This window comes from Gigantopelta aegis, chromosome 4, assembly GCF_016097555.1.
Source record: "Gigantopelta aegis isolate Gae_Host chromosome 4, Gae_host_genome, whole genome shotgun sequence".
NCBI classification, from domain to species: Eukaryota; Metazoa; Mollusca; class Gastropoda; order Neomphalida; family Peltospiridae; genus Gigantopelta; species Gigantopelta aegis.
Genome location: NC_054702.1, coordinates 119,000,437 through 119,015,783, shown reverse-complemented (window position 1 = coordinate 119,015,783; position 15,347 = coordinate 119,000,437). Strand labels below are relative to the sequence as shown.

Below are 15,347 nucleotides of genomic sequence, written 5' to 3'. Positions count from 1 at the left end.
TGATGTTATTGTTTGGTTCCATAGATCGGGAAGTGGTGTTTACTGGTGTTATTGTTTGGTTTCACAGATCGGAAAGTGGTTTTTACTGATGTTTTTGTTTGGTTTCACAGATCGGGAAGTGGTGTTTACTGATGTTATTGTTTGGTTTCACAGATCAGGAAGTGGTGTTTACTGATGTTATTGTTTGGTTCCACAGATCGGGAAGTGGTGTTTACTGGTGTTATTGTTTGGTTTCACAGATCGGGAAGTGGTGTTTACTGGTGTTATTGTTTGGTTTCACAGATCGGGAAGTGGTGTTTACTGATGTTTTTGTTTGGTTTCACAGATCGGGAAGTGGTATTTATTGATGTTATTGTATGGTTTCACAGATCGGGAAGTGGTGTTTACTTGTGTTATTGTTTGGTTTCACAGATCGGGAAGTGGTGTTTACTGATGTTATTGTTTGGTTTCACAAATCAGGAAGTGGTGTTTACTGATGTTATTGTTTGGTTCCACAGATCGGGAAGTGGTGTTTACTTGTGTTATTGTTTGGTTTCACAGATCGGGAAGTGGTGTTTACTGGTATTGTTTGGTTTCACAGATCGGGAAGTGGTGTTTACTGATGTTTTTGTTTGGTTTCACAGATCGGGAAGTGGTATTTATTGATGTTATTGTATGGTTTCACAGATCGGGAAGTGGTGTTTACTTGTGTTATTGTTTGGTTTCACAGATCGGGAAGTGGTGTTTACTGTTGTTATTGTTTGGTTTCACAGATCGGGAAGTGGTGTTTACTGATGTTATTGTTTGGTTTCACAGATCGGGAAGTGGTGTTTACTGATGTTATTGTTTTGTTTCACAGATCGGGAAATGGTGTTTACTGATGTTATTGTTTGGTTTCACAGATCGGGAAGTGGTGTTTACATAACCTGCTGCTGGTGCTCACAGTGGCCGGGGTGGTGCTGGGAGTGCTGTTCGGGTTCTTGGCGCGGATGGCGAAGCCGTCGGCCGACACCATCATGCTCATCTCCTTCCCGGGGGACATCCTCATGAGAATGCTCAAACTACTCATCATGCCGCTCATTGTGTCTTCCATGATCACAGGTGAGTCTATGCCGCTCATTGTGTCTTCCATGATCACAGGTGAGTCTATGCCACTCATTGTGTCTTCCATGATCACAGGTGAGTCTATGCCCCACTCATTGTGTCTTCCATGATCACAGGTGAGTCTATGCCACTCATTGTGTCTTCCATGATCACAGGTGAGTCTATGCCGCTCATTGTGTCTTCCGTGATCACAGGTGAGTCTATGCCGCTCATTGTGTCTTCCGTGATCACAGGTGAGTCTATGCCACTCATTGTGTCTTCCATGATCACAGGTGAGTCTATGCTGCTCATTGTGTCTTCCATGAATACAGGTCAGTTTATGTCTCTAGTTTTATCTTCCATAAGTAAGTTTATTACCCATATGGGCTCAAATATACGGGGTAATTTTTTTTCAATCTCTGTACAGTGTGCAGATTGCTTCTACAGCCACTGATTGGCTGACTTAAAAATCACGACGTTTGGTTGGTTGCTAGCCATGGCCGGAACTTCACTTTCATTCATATAATGTTTCCATTCATGAGTCAGATTACACATACGTTATATGATCTACAAAGATTTACAAAAACAAATCGACTTATTTGTTTTGTTAACATTAAATGGTATATTTTCATAAGCAGCAGCTTTAGTAATGTATAAAAATTATTATTTTCAAATGCAAATACAGTTGTATTATTTTGTACTGTAAACATTTGGCTGTAAAAAGAACGCCGTTATGCTATAACAGTTAAAATTGACAATGGGTAATAAAGAGAATAACCAACTTGCTACGAGGAGTTACGAATTATCTGTCCCTCATGAATGAATGTTTTAAACATTCATTCACTCGGGACAGATAATTCATAATTCCTCATAGCTCGTTAGTTATTCTCTAAATATGCCACCTATGTCCAGCATGATCACAGGTGAGTATATGCCACTCACCATGTCCAGCATGATCACAGGTGAGTATATGCCACTCATTATGTCCAGCATGATCACAGGTGAGTATATGCCACTCATGTCCAGCATGATCACAGGTGAGTATATGCCACTCATGTCCAGCATGATCACAGGTGACTATATGCCACTCATTATGTCCAGCATGATCGCAGGTGAGTATATGCCACTCATTATGTCCAGCATGATCACAGGTGAGTATATGCCACTCATGTCCAGCATGATCACAGGTGAGTATATGCCACTCATTATGTCCAGCATGATCACAGGTGAGTATATGCCACTCAGCATTTCAGCATGATCACAGGTGAGTATATGCCACTCATCATGTCCAGCATGATCACAGGTGAGTATATGCCACTCATCATGTTGTTCATCATGATCACAGGTGAGTATATGCCACTCATCATGTTGTTCATCATGATCACAGGTGAGTATATGCCACTCATCATGTTGGTCATCATGATCACAGGTGAGTATATGCCACTCATCATGTTGGTCATCATGATTACAGGTGAGTATATGCCACTCATCATGTTGGTCATCATCATTATTACAGGTAGTCTATTGCACATTTAACTGAATGAGAGCCATAGCTGTTATCATCTAGGGTGATATACAGTACTACGTGTGTTAAAGGTAGGGTCAACTGAAACGAGAGCCTTATGTGTTGGAAAGATGCATACCCGGACCACCAACACATACTGATACTTTAACAAATGAAAAACGCATAATTTTAGAGTTAATAAAAAAACATGATTATTCCTGCTAACTGGGTGCAGCCATTTTGTTTTGTTTTTGTGACGTCCGGTGGTATAGCTTGGGGCGAAGTGACATCAGCTCCGTCCATCTTCTCTGTGCACAGTGTAAACAAACGCTCTATAATTTACGACAAGGCACTTTACTTTTATCAACCTGACTTGTAAAACAACATAAATGACTTGATAGTATAATAAACTATTTAACTAAATATATTTCAGGTTACATCAATAGAACGAAATGGAGTTATAGTATTTTTCTTTTTTTAAAAATCCAAAGGAAAAATGCATACTATTAGGCCTATTGGTAGGGCATGTTCGAGCAAAAACTACCACTCACGATACCCAAATGATACTTTTCTTTTCTCTGGGACGACTTAATTGGTCAGTTTTGTGATTTTAGATGGGAAAGTGTACTTAATCAAGGGTTTTACAGAATTACTTACAGTAATAAAGCAGGATGGCTAATAATGTCCATTACGATTTGAGGTGTATCCGTGCTGTTATCACACAATACCCTGTGATCTTCATAAAAGAGGCACGTCTTTTTAGTGTGTCTAGACACAGTGTCTGGGGACCGTCTAAATATACACCTGCCAATCAGGAACCACAGAAAGGCCACGGAAAGAAAAGACCAATTAACCAAGAAAACACTCTGATTATTGTTTCAGTGTGTGGGTTAATTTATGTACGAAACATAATAGTTATTTTAACACTTCGACAATGGTGGTTTATTTTGTATTGAAAAATAATATATAATTGGTGCTGGCTTACTAGGATGAATATAATTACAGAACATTGCGATGCATCTGCAAAAATCAGGTATGTTTTGTTTCTTCAGTTCGAAGACTAATTCCTGACGTGACACATCAGCTCGCCAGCGGGCGTTTTCACTGGGATGGTATAAAATGGCTGCGCGCGTCATATATAATAGCCTTCACATTTAACTGTTTTATTAATTAACTATACGATTATACTTGTTGATATTAAGCAATGATGTGCATTATATATCGTTGAATATGCATACCAGGCCACATGCCTTAATTGTTCCTCCTTTAATGGCATTCACTTTGACTGGTTAGTAGTACATTTAACTGAATGAGAGCCATAGCTGTTATCATCTAGGGTGATATACAGTATTACGTGTGTTAATGGCATTCACTTTGACTGGTTAGTAGTACATTTAACTGAATGAGAGCCATAGCTGTTATCATCTAGGGTGATATACAGTATTACGTGTGTTAATGGCATTCACTTTGACTGGTTAGTAGTACATTTAACTGAATGAGAGCCATAGCTGTTATCATCTAGGGTGATATACAGTATTACGTGTGTTAATGGCATTCACTTTGACTGGTTAGTAGTACATTTAACTGAATGAGAGCCATAGCTGTTATCATCTAGGGTGATATACAGTATTACGTGTGTTAATGGCATTCACTTTGACTGGTTAGTAGTACATTTAACTGAATGAGAGCCATAGCTGTTATCATCTAGGGTGATATACAGTATTACGTGTGTTAATGGCATTCACTTTGACTGGTTAGTAGTACATTTAACTGAATGAGAGCCATAGCTGTTATCATCTAGGGTGATATACAGTATTACGTGTGTTAATGGCATTCACTTTGACTGGTTAGTAGTACATTTAACTGAATGAGAGCCATAGCTGTTATCATCTAGGGTGATATACAGTATTACGTGTGTTAATGGCATTCACTTTGACTGGTTAGTAGTACATTTAACTGAATGAGAGCCATAGCTGTTATCATCTAGGGTGATATACAGTATTACGTGTGTTAATGGCATTCACTTTGACTGGGTTAGTAGTACATTTAACTGAATGAGAGCCATAGCTGTTATCATCTAGGGTGATATACAGTATTACGTGTGTTAATGGCATTCACTTTGACTGGTTAGTAGTACATTTAACTGAATGAGAGCCATAGCTGTTATCATCTAGGGTGATATACAGTATTACGTGTGTTAATGGCATTCACTTTGACTGGTTAGTAGTACATTTAACTGAATGAGAGCCATAGCTGTTATCATCTAGGGTGATATACAGTATTACGTGTGTTAATGGCATTCACTTTGACTGGTTAGTAGTACATTTAACTGAATGAGAGCCATAGCTGTTATCATCTAGGGTGATATACAGTATTACGTGTGTTAATGGCATTCACTTTGACTGGTTAGTAGTACATTTAACTGAATGAGAGCCATAGCTGTTATCATCTAGGGTGATATACAGTATTACGTGTGTTAATGGCATTCACTTTGACTGGTTAGTAGTACATTTAACTGAATGAGAGCCATAGCTGTTATCATCTAGGGTGATATACAGTATTACGTGTGTTAATGGCATTCACTTTGACTGGTTAGTAGTACATTTAACTGAATGAGAGCCATAGCTGTTATCATCTAGGGTGATATACAGTATTACGTGTGTTAATGGCATTCACTTTGACTGGTTAGTAGTACATTTAACTGAATGAGAGCCATAGCTGTTATCATCTAGGGTGATATACAGTATTACGTGTGTTAATGGCATTCACTTTGACTGGTTAGTAGTACATTTAACTGAATGAGAGCCATAGCTGTTATCATCTAGGGTGATATACAGTATTACGTGTGTTAATGGCATTCACTTTGACTGGTTAGTAGTACATTTAACTGAATGAGAGCCATAGCTGTTATCATCTAGGGTGATATACAGTATTACGTGTGTTAATGGCATTCACTTTGACTGGTTAGTAGTACATTTAACTGAATGAGAGCCATAGCTGTTATCATCTAGGGTGATATACAGTATTACGTGTGTTAATGGCATTCACTTTGACTGGTTAGTAGTACATTTAACTGAATGAGAGCCATAGCTGTTATCATCTAGGGTGATATACAGTATTACGTGTGTTAATGGCATTCACTTTGACTGGTTAGTAGTACATTTAACTGAATGAGAGCCATAGCTGTTATCATCTAGGGTGATATACAGTATTACGTGTGTTAATGGCATTCACTTTGACTGGTTAGTAGTACATTTAACTGAATGAGAGCCATAGCTGTTATCATCTAGGGTGATATACAGTATTACGTGTGTTAATGGCATTCACTTTGACTGGTTAGTAGTACATTTAACTGAATGAGAGCCATAGCTGTTATCATCTAGGGTGATATACAGTATTACGTGTGTTAATGGCATTCACTTTGACTGGTTAGTAGTACATTTAACTGAATGAGAGCCATAGCTGTTATCATCTAGGGTGATATACAGTATTACGTGTGTTAATGGCATTCACTTTGACTGGTTAGTAGTACATTTAACTGAATGAGAGCCATAGCTGTTATCATCTAGGGTGATATACAGTATTACGTGTGTTAATGGCATTCACTTTGACTGGTTAGTAGTACATTTAACTGAATGAGAGCCATAGCTGTTATCATCTAGGGTGATATACAGTAATAGGTGTTAATGGCATTCACTTTGACTGGTTAGTAGTACATTTAACTGAATGAGAGCCATAGCTGTTATCATCTAGGGTGATATACAGTATTACGTGTGTTAATGGCATTCACTTTGACTGGTTAGTAGTACATTTAACTGAATGAGAGCCATAGCTGTTATCATCTAGGGTGATATACAGTACTACGTGTGTTAATGGCATTCACTTTGACTGGTTAGTAGTACATTTAACTGAATGAGAGCCATAGCTGTTATCATCTAGGGTGATATACAGTAATACGTGTGTTAATGGCATTCACTTTGACTGGTTAGTAGTACATTTAACTGAATGAGAGCCATAGCTGTTATCATCTAGGGTGATATACAGTATTACGTGTGTTAATGGCATTCACTTTGACTGGTTAGTAGTACATTTAACTGAATGAGAGCCATAGCTGTTATCATCTAGGGTGATATACAGTAATACGTGTGTTAATGGCATTCACTTTGACTGGTTAGTAGTACATTTAACTGAATGAGAGCCATAGCTGTTATCATCTAGGGTGATATACAGTATTACGTGTGTTAATGGCATTCACTTTGACTGGTTAGTAGTACATTTAACTGAATGAGAGCCATAGCTGTTATCATCTAGGGTGATATACAGTATTACGTGTGTTAATGGCATTCACTTTGACTGGTTAGTAGTACATTTAACTGAATGAGAGCCATAGCTGTTATCATCTAGGGTGATATACAGTATTACGTGTGTTAATGGCATTCACTTTGACTGGTTAGTAGTACATTTAACTGAATGAGAGCCATAGCTGTTATCATCTAGGGTGATATACAGTATTACGTGTGTTAATGGCATTCACTTTGACTGGTTAGTAGTACATTTAACTGAATGAGAGCCATAGCTGTTATCATCTAGGGTGATATACAGTATTACGTGTGTTAATGGCATTCACTTTGACTGTGGTTAGTAGTACATTTAACTGAATGAGAGCCATAGCTGTTATCATCTAGGGTGATATACAGTAATAGGTGTGTTAATGGCATTCACTTTGACTGGTTAGTAGTACATTTAACTGAATGAGAGCCATAGCTGTTATCATCTAGGGTGATATACAGTATTACGTGTGTTAATGGCATTCACTTTGACTGGTTAGTAGTACATTTAACTGAATGAGAGCCATAGCTGTTATCATCTAGGGTGATATACAGTATTACGTGTGTTAATGGCATTCACTTTGACTGGTTAGTAGTACATTTAACTGAATGAGAGCCATAGCTGTTATCATCTAGGGTGATATACAGTATTACGTGTGTTAATGGCATTCACTTTGACTGGTTAGTAGTACATTTAACTGAATGAGAGCCATAGCTGTTATCATCTAGGGTGATATACAGTATTACGTGTGTTAATGGCATTCACTTTGACTGGTTAGTAGTACATTTAACTGAATGAGAGCCATAGCTGTTATCATCTAGGGTGATATACAGTATTACGTGTGTTAATGGCATTCACTTTGACTGGTTAGTAGTACATTTAACTGAATGAGAGCCATAGCTGTTATCATCTAGGGTGATATACAGTATTACGTGTGTTAATGGCATTCACTTTGACTGTGGTTAGTAGTACATTTAACTGAATGAGAGCCATAGCTGTTATCATCTAGGGTGATATACAGTATTACGTGTGTTAATGGCATTCACTTTGACTGGTTAGTAGTACATTTAACTGAATGAGAGCCATAGCTGTTATCATCTAGGGTGATATACAGTATTACGTGTGTTAATGGCATTCACTTTGACTGGTTAGTAGTACATTTAACTGAATGAGAGCCATAGCTGTTATCATCTAGGGTGATATACAGTATTACGTGTGTTAATGGCATTCACTTTGACTGGTTAGTAGTACATTTAACTGAATGAGAGCCATAGCTGTTATCATCTAGGGTGATATACAGTATTACGTGTGTTAATGGCATTCACTTTGACTGGTTAGTAGTACATTTAACTGAATGAGAGCCATAGCTGTTATCATCTAGGGTGATATACAGTATTACGTGTGTTAATGGCATTCACTTTGACTGGTTAGTAGTACATTTAACTGAATGAGAGCCATAGCTGTTATCATCTAGGGTGATATACAGTATTACGTGTGTTAATGGCATTCACTTTGACTGTGGTTAGTAGTACATTTAACTGAATGAGAGCCATTAGCTGTTATCATCTAGGGTGATATACAGTATTACGTGTGTTAATGGCATTCACTTTGACTGGTTAGTAGTACATTTAACTGAATGAGAGCCATAGCTGTTATCATCTAGGGTGATATACAGTATTACGTGTGTTAATGGCATTCACTTTGACTGGTTAGTAGTACATTTAACTGAATGAGAGCCATAGCTGTTATCATCTAGGGTGATATACAGTATTACGTGTGTTAATGGCATTCACTTTGACTGGTTAGTAGTACATTTAACTGAATGAGAGCCATAGCTGTTATCATCTAGGGTGATATACAGTATTACGTGTGTTAATGGCATTCACTTTGACTGGTTAGTAGTACATTTAACTGAATGAGAGCCATAGCTGTTATCATCTAGGGTGATATACAGTATTACGTGTGTTAATGGCATTCACTTTGACTGGTTAGTAGTACATTTAACTGAATGAGAGCCATAGCTGTTATCATCTAGGGTGATATACAGTATTACGTGTGTTAATGGCATTCACTTTGACTGGTTAGTAGTACATTTAACTGAATGAGAGCCATAGCTGTTATCATCTAGGGTGATATACAGTATTACGTGTGTTAATGGCATTCACTTTGACTGGTTAGTAGTACATTTAACTGAATGAGAGCCATAGCTGTTATCATCTAGGGTGATATACAGTATTACGTGTGTTAATGGCATTCACTTTGACTGTGGTTAGTAGTACATTTAACTGAATGAGAGCCATAGCTGTTATCATCTAGGGTGATATACAGTATTACGTGTGTTAATGGCATTCACTTTGACTGGTTAGTAGTACATTTAACTGAATGAGAGCCATAGCTGTTATCATCTAGGGTGATATACAGTATTACGTGTGTTAATGGCATTCACTTTGACTGGTTAGTAGTACATTTAACTGAATGAGAGCCATAGCTGTTATCATCTAGGGTGATATACAGTATTACGTGTGTTAATGGCATTCACTTTGACTGGTTAGTAGTACATTTAACTGAATGAGAGCCATAGCTGTTATCATCTAGGGTGATATACAGTATTACGTGTGTTAATGGCATTCACTTTGACTGGTTAGTAGTACATTTAACTGAATGAGAGCCATAGCTGTTATCATCTAGGGTGATATACAGTATTACGTGTGTTAATGGCATTCACTTTGACTGGTTAGTAGTACATTTAACTGAATGAGAGCCATAGCTGTTATCATCTAGGGTGATATACAGTATTACGTGTGTTAATGGCATTCACTTTGACTGGTTAGTAGTACATTTAACTGAATGAGAGCCATAGCTGTTATCATCTAGGGTGATATACAGTATTACGTGTGTTAATGGCATTCACTTTGACTGGTTAGTAGTACATTTAACTGAATGAGAGCCATAGCTGTTATCATCTAGGGTGATATACAGTATTACGTGTGTTAATGGCATTCACTTTGACTGTGGTTAGTAGTACATTTAACTGAATGAGAGCCATAGCTGTTATCATCTAGGGTGATATACAGTATTACGTGTGTTAATGGCATTCACTTTGACTGTGGTTAGTAGTACATTTAACTGAATGAGAGCCATAGCTGTTATCATCTAGGGTGATATACAGTATTACGTGTGTTAATGGCATTCACTTTGACTGGTTAGTAGTACATTTAACTGAATGAGAGCCATAGCTGTTATCATCTAGGGTGATATACAGTATTACGTGTGTTAATGGCATTCACTTTGACTGGTTAGTAGTACATTTAACTGAATGAGAGCCATAGCTGTTATCATCTAGGGTGATATACAGTATTACGTGTGTTAATGGCATTCACTTTGACTGGTTAGTAGTACATTTAACTGAATGAGAGCCATAGCTGTTATCATCTAGGGTGATATACAGTATTACGTGTGTTAATGGCATTCACTTTGACTGGTTAGTAGTACATTTAACTGAATGAGAGCCATAGCTGTTATCATCTAGGGTGATATACAGTAATACGTGTGTTAATGGCATTCACTTTGACTGGTTAGTAGTACATTTAACTGAATGAGAGCCATAGCTGTTATCATCTAGGGTGATATACAGTAATACGTGTGTTAATGGCATTCACTTTGACTGGTTAGTAGTACATTTAACTGAATGAGAGCCATAGCTGTTATCATCTAGGGTGATATACAGTATTACGTGTGTTAATGGCATTCACTTTGACTGGTTAGTAGTACATTTAACTGAATGAGAGCCATAGCTGTTATCATCTAGGGTGATATACAGTATTACGTGTGTTAATGGCATTCACTTTGACTGGTTAGTAGTACATTTAACTGAATGAGAGCCATAGCTGTTATCATCTAGGGTGATATACAGTATTACGTGTGTTAATGGCATTCACTTTGACTGGTTAGTAGTACATTTAACTGAATGAGAGCCATAGCTGTTATCATCTAGGGTGATATACAGTATTACGTGTGTTAATGGCATTCACTTTGACTGGTTAGTAGTACATTTAACTGAATGAGAGCCATAGCTGTTATCATCTAGGGTGATATACAGTATACGTGTGTTAATGGCATTCACTTTGACTGGTTAGTAGTACATTTAACTGAATGAGAGCCATAGCTGTTATCATCTAGGGTGATATACAGTATTACGTGTGTTAATGGCATTCACTTTGACTGGTTAGTAGTACATTTAACTGAATGAGAGCCATAGCTGTTATCATCTAGGGTGATATACAGTATTACGTGTGTTAATGGCATTCACTTTGACTGGTTAGTAGTACATTTAACTGAATGAGAGCCATAGCTGTTATCATCTAGGGTGATATACAGTAATAGTGTGTTAATGGCATTCACTTTGACTGGTTAGTAGTACATTTAACTGAATGAGAGCCATAGCTGTTATCATCTAGGGTGATATACAGTATTACGTGTGTTAATGGCATTCACTTTGACTGGTTAGTAGTACATTTAACTGAATGAGAGCCATAGCTGTTATCATCTAGGGTGATATACAGTAATAGGTGTTAATGGCATTCACTTTGACTGGTTAGTAGTACATTTAACTGAATGAGAGCCATAGCTGTTATCATCTAGGGTGATATACAGTAATAGGTGTTAATGGCATTCACTTTGACTGGTTAGTAGTACATTTAACTGAATGAGAGCCATAGCTGTTATCATCTAGGGTGATATACAGTATTACGTGTGTTAATGGCATTCACTTTGACTGGTTAGTAGTACATTTAACTGAATGAGAGCCATAGCTGTTATCATCTAGGGTGATATACAGTATTACGTGTGTTAATGGCATTCACTTTGACTGGTTAGTAGTACATTTAACTGAATGAGAGCCATAGCTGTTATCATCTAGGGTGATATACAGTATTACGTGTGTTAATGGCATTCACTTTGACTGGTTAGTAGTACATTTAACTGAATGAGAGCCATAGCTGTTATCATCTAGGGTGATATACAGTAATAGGTGTTAATGGCATTCACTTTGACTGGTTAGTAGTACATTTAACTGAATGAGAGCCATAGCTGTTATCATCTAGGGTGATATACAGTACTACGTGTGTTAATGGCATTCACTTTGACTGGTTAGTAGTACATTTAACTGAATGAGAGCCATAGCTGTTATCATCTAGGGTGATATACAGTATTACGTGTGTTAATGGCATTCACTTTGACTGGTTAGTAGTACATTTAACTGAATGAGAGCCATAGCTGTTATCATCTAGGGTGATATACAGTATTACGTGTGTTAATGGCATTCACTTTGACTGGTTAGTAGTACATTTAACTGAATGAGAGCCATAGCTGTTATCATCTAGGGTGATATACAGTACTACGTGTGTTAATGGCATTCACTTTGACTGGTTAGTAGTACATTTAACTGAATGAGAGCCATAGCTGTTATCATCTAGGGTGATATACAGTATTACGTGTGTTAATGGCATTCACTTTGACTGGTTAGTAGTACATTTAACTGAATGAGAGCCATAGCTGTTATCATCTAGGGTGATATACAGTATTACGTGTGTTAATGGCATTCACTTTGACTGGTTAGTAGTACATTTAACTGAATGAGAGCCATAGCTGTTATCATCTAGGGTGATATACAGTATTACGTGTGTTAATGGCATTCACTTTGACTGTGGTTAGTAGTACATTTAACTGAATGAGAGCCATAGCTGTTATCATCTAGGGTGATATACAGTACTACGTGTGTTAATGGCATTCACTTTGACTGGTTAGTAGTACATTTAACTGAATGAGAGCCATAGCTGTTATCATCTAGGGTGATATACAGTATTACGTGTGTTAATGGCATTCACTTTGACTGGTTAGTAGTACATTTAACTGAATGAGAGCCATAGATGTTATCATCTAGGGTGATATACAGTATTACGTGTGTTAATGGCATTCACTTTGACTGGTTAGTAGTACATTTAACTGAATGAGAGCCATAGCTGTTATCATCTAGGGTGATATACAGTATTACGTGTGTTAATGGCATTCACTTTGACTGGTTAGTAGTACATTTAACTGAATGAGAGCCATAGCTGTTATCATCTAGGGTGATATACAGTACTACGTGTGTTAATGGCATTCACTTTGACTGGTTAGTAGTACATTTAACTGAATGAGAGCCATAGCTGTTATCATCTAATTGATTTAGGACTAGGATTGTCTAGCATAGCATAAATAGTATGTTAACAGTTTCCTTGGAGTGGAGTGGAGCCTGTCTCCAGCCTCCTTAGTATGTTAAGACTCTCACCCCTACCATGCTGCTCCATTGCCACACTATCACCCCCCCCCTCCACACCCCCACCCCCACCCCATACAAAAACTGTTTCTTGCAGTAAACATCTTACATTACGTAACTGTGTGAAATGCTACTCATCATACTGCATTGACTATGGAATGAGGTACCAGTACATACACTTGAGAATGAATGCACCAACATGTGGATCAAAAAGAAAGAAGTGTTTTATTTAATGACACACTCAACACATTTTATTTACGGTTATATGGCGTCAGACATATGGTTAAGGACCACACAGATTTTGAGAGGAAACCCGCTGTTGCCACTACATGGGCTACTCTTCCAATTGGCAGCAAGGGATCTTTTATTTGCGCTTCCCACAGGCAGGATAGCACAAACCATGGCCTTTGTTGAACCAGTTATGGATCACTGGTCGGTGCAAGTGGTTTACACCTACCCATTGAGCCTTGCGGAGCACTCACTCAGGGTTTGGAGTCGGTATCTGGATTAAAAATCCCATGCCTCGACTGGGATCCGAACCCAGTACCTACCAGCCTGTAGACCGATGGCCTGCCACGATGCCACCGAGGCCGGTAACATGTGGATCAGTGCCTTGAAGAGGTGAACCAGTCGCTTCTTGGAGTGGCCCTGGCAGGCGATGTTTATTAGGAATTTAACACGTCTGACTTAACAGTTTTTAGTACAACCTCCCTTGTGGGCTGGCTGTCTGATTTGGTGTCGCTGTTGACACCATAATTTGTCAGTGGAGGCTCACATTACTGGATCAGAAAGCGATAATGTCATTTACTAGTGCTTCTCTGGCCCTGGTTCCAGTATGTTGGTGACTGCAGATACACGCTGTACTGTGCCCACTGTCAAAGTGAAGACCAGAACACACAACATTCCTTCTGACAGCTGTTTGGTTTTAACTCACTTATATTGCTCTTACATTCTTAACATAGACAGGTTTGTGAAAGGATATTACACTCTTCAAGACAATCTCGGTTGAACAATATACACCAGGCAACATGTTGATGTTCATAGGACAGTGTACACCAGACAAAACATTGATGTAAATAATTATGATAGTACTACAGAGTACAGTTTGTACAGTGTACACCAGACAATACCTTGATATAAATAATTATGGTAGTACTACAGAGTACAGTTTGTACAGTGTACACCAGACAATACGTTGATGTAAATAATGATGGTAGTACTACAGAGTACAGTTTGTACATTGTACAACAGACAGTTGATGTACATAATTATGTTAGTGCTACAGAGTACAGTTTGTACAGTGTACACCAGACAATACATTGATGTACATAATTATGGTAGTACTACAGAGTACAGTTTGTACAGTGTACACCAGACAATACATTGATGTACATAATTATGTTGGTACTACAGAGTACAGTTTGTATAGTGTACAACAGGCAATATGTTGATGTACATAATTATGGTAGTACTACAGAGTACAGTTTGTACAGTGTACACCAGACAATACGTTGATGTAAATAATTATGGTAGTACTACAGAGTACAGTTTGTACATTGTACAACAGACAGTTGATGTACATAATTATGGTAGTACTACAGAGTACAGTTTGTACAGTGTACACCAGACAATACATTGATGTACATAATTATGTTAGTACTACAGAGTACAGTTTCTACAGTGTACACCAGACAATAGTACCACATAGTACAGTGTGTACAGTGTATGTACACCAGATAACATGATGTGCATAGTACCACACAGTACAGTTTGTACACTGTACACCAGATAACATGATGTACATTGTACCACACAGTACAGTTTGTACATGGTACACCAGATAACATGATGTACATAGTACCACACAGTAGTTTGTACATTGTACACCAGACACACAGTACAGTTTGTACACTGTACACCAGATAACATGATGTACATAGTACCACACAGTACAGTTTGTACACTGTACACTTAGACAACATGATGTACATAGTACCACACAGTACAGTTTGTACACTGTACACCAGACAACATGATGTACATAGTACCACACAGTATAGTTTGTACACTGTACACCAGACAACATGATGTACATAGTACCACACAGTACAGTTTGTACACTGTACACCATACAGC

At 38.0% G+C, this 15,347-nt stretch overlaps 1 protein-coding gene across 4 annotated transcripts in view; it reads left to right on the top strand.

Annotated features, from left to right (window-relative positions):
* The window catches only part of LOC121371909 (excitatory amino acid transporter 2-like), an 84,846-nt gene that overhangs the window by 30,970 nt on the left and 38,529 nt on the right, over positions 1-15,347 (top strand). For 2 of the 4 annotated variants that reach the window (XM_041498149.1, XM_041498150.1), the window contains exon 3: positions 882-1,080. In XM_041498149.1, coding sequence (XP_041354083.1) covers positions 882-1,080 — 199 coding nt within the window. The other 2 variants (XM_041498152.1, XM_041498151.1) reach the window with 2 other exon arrangements.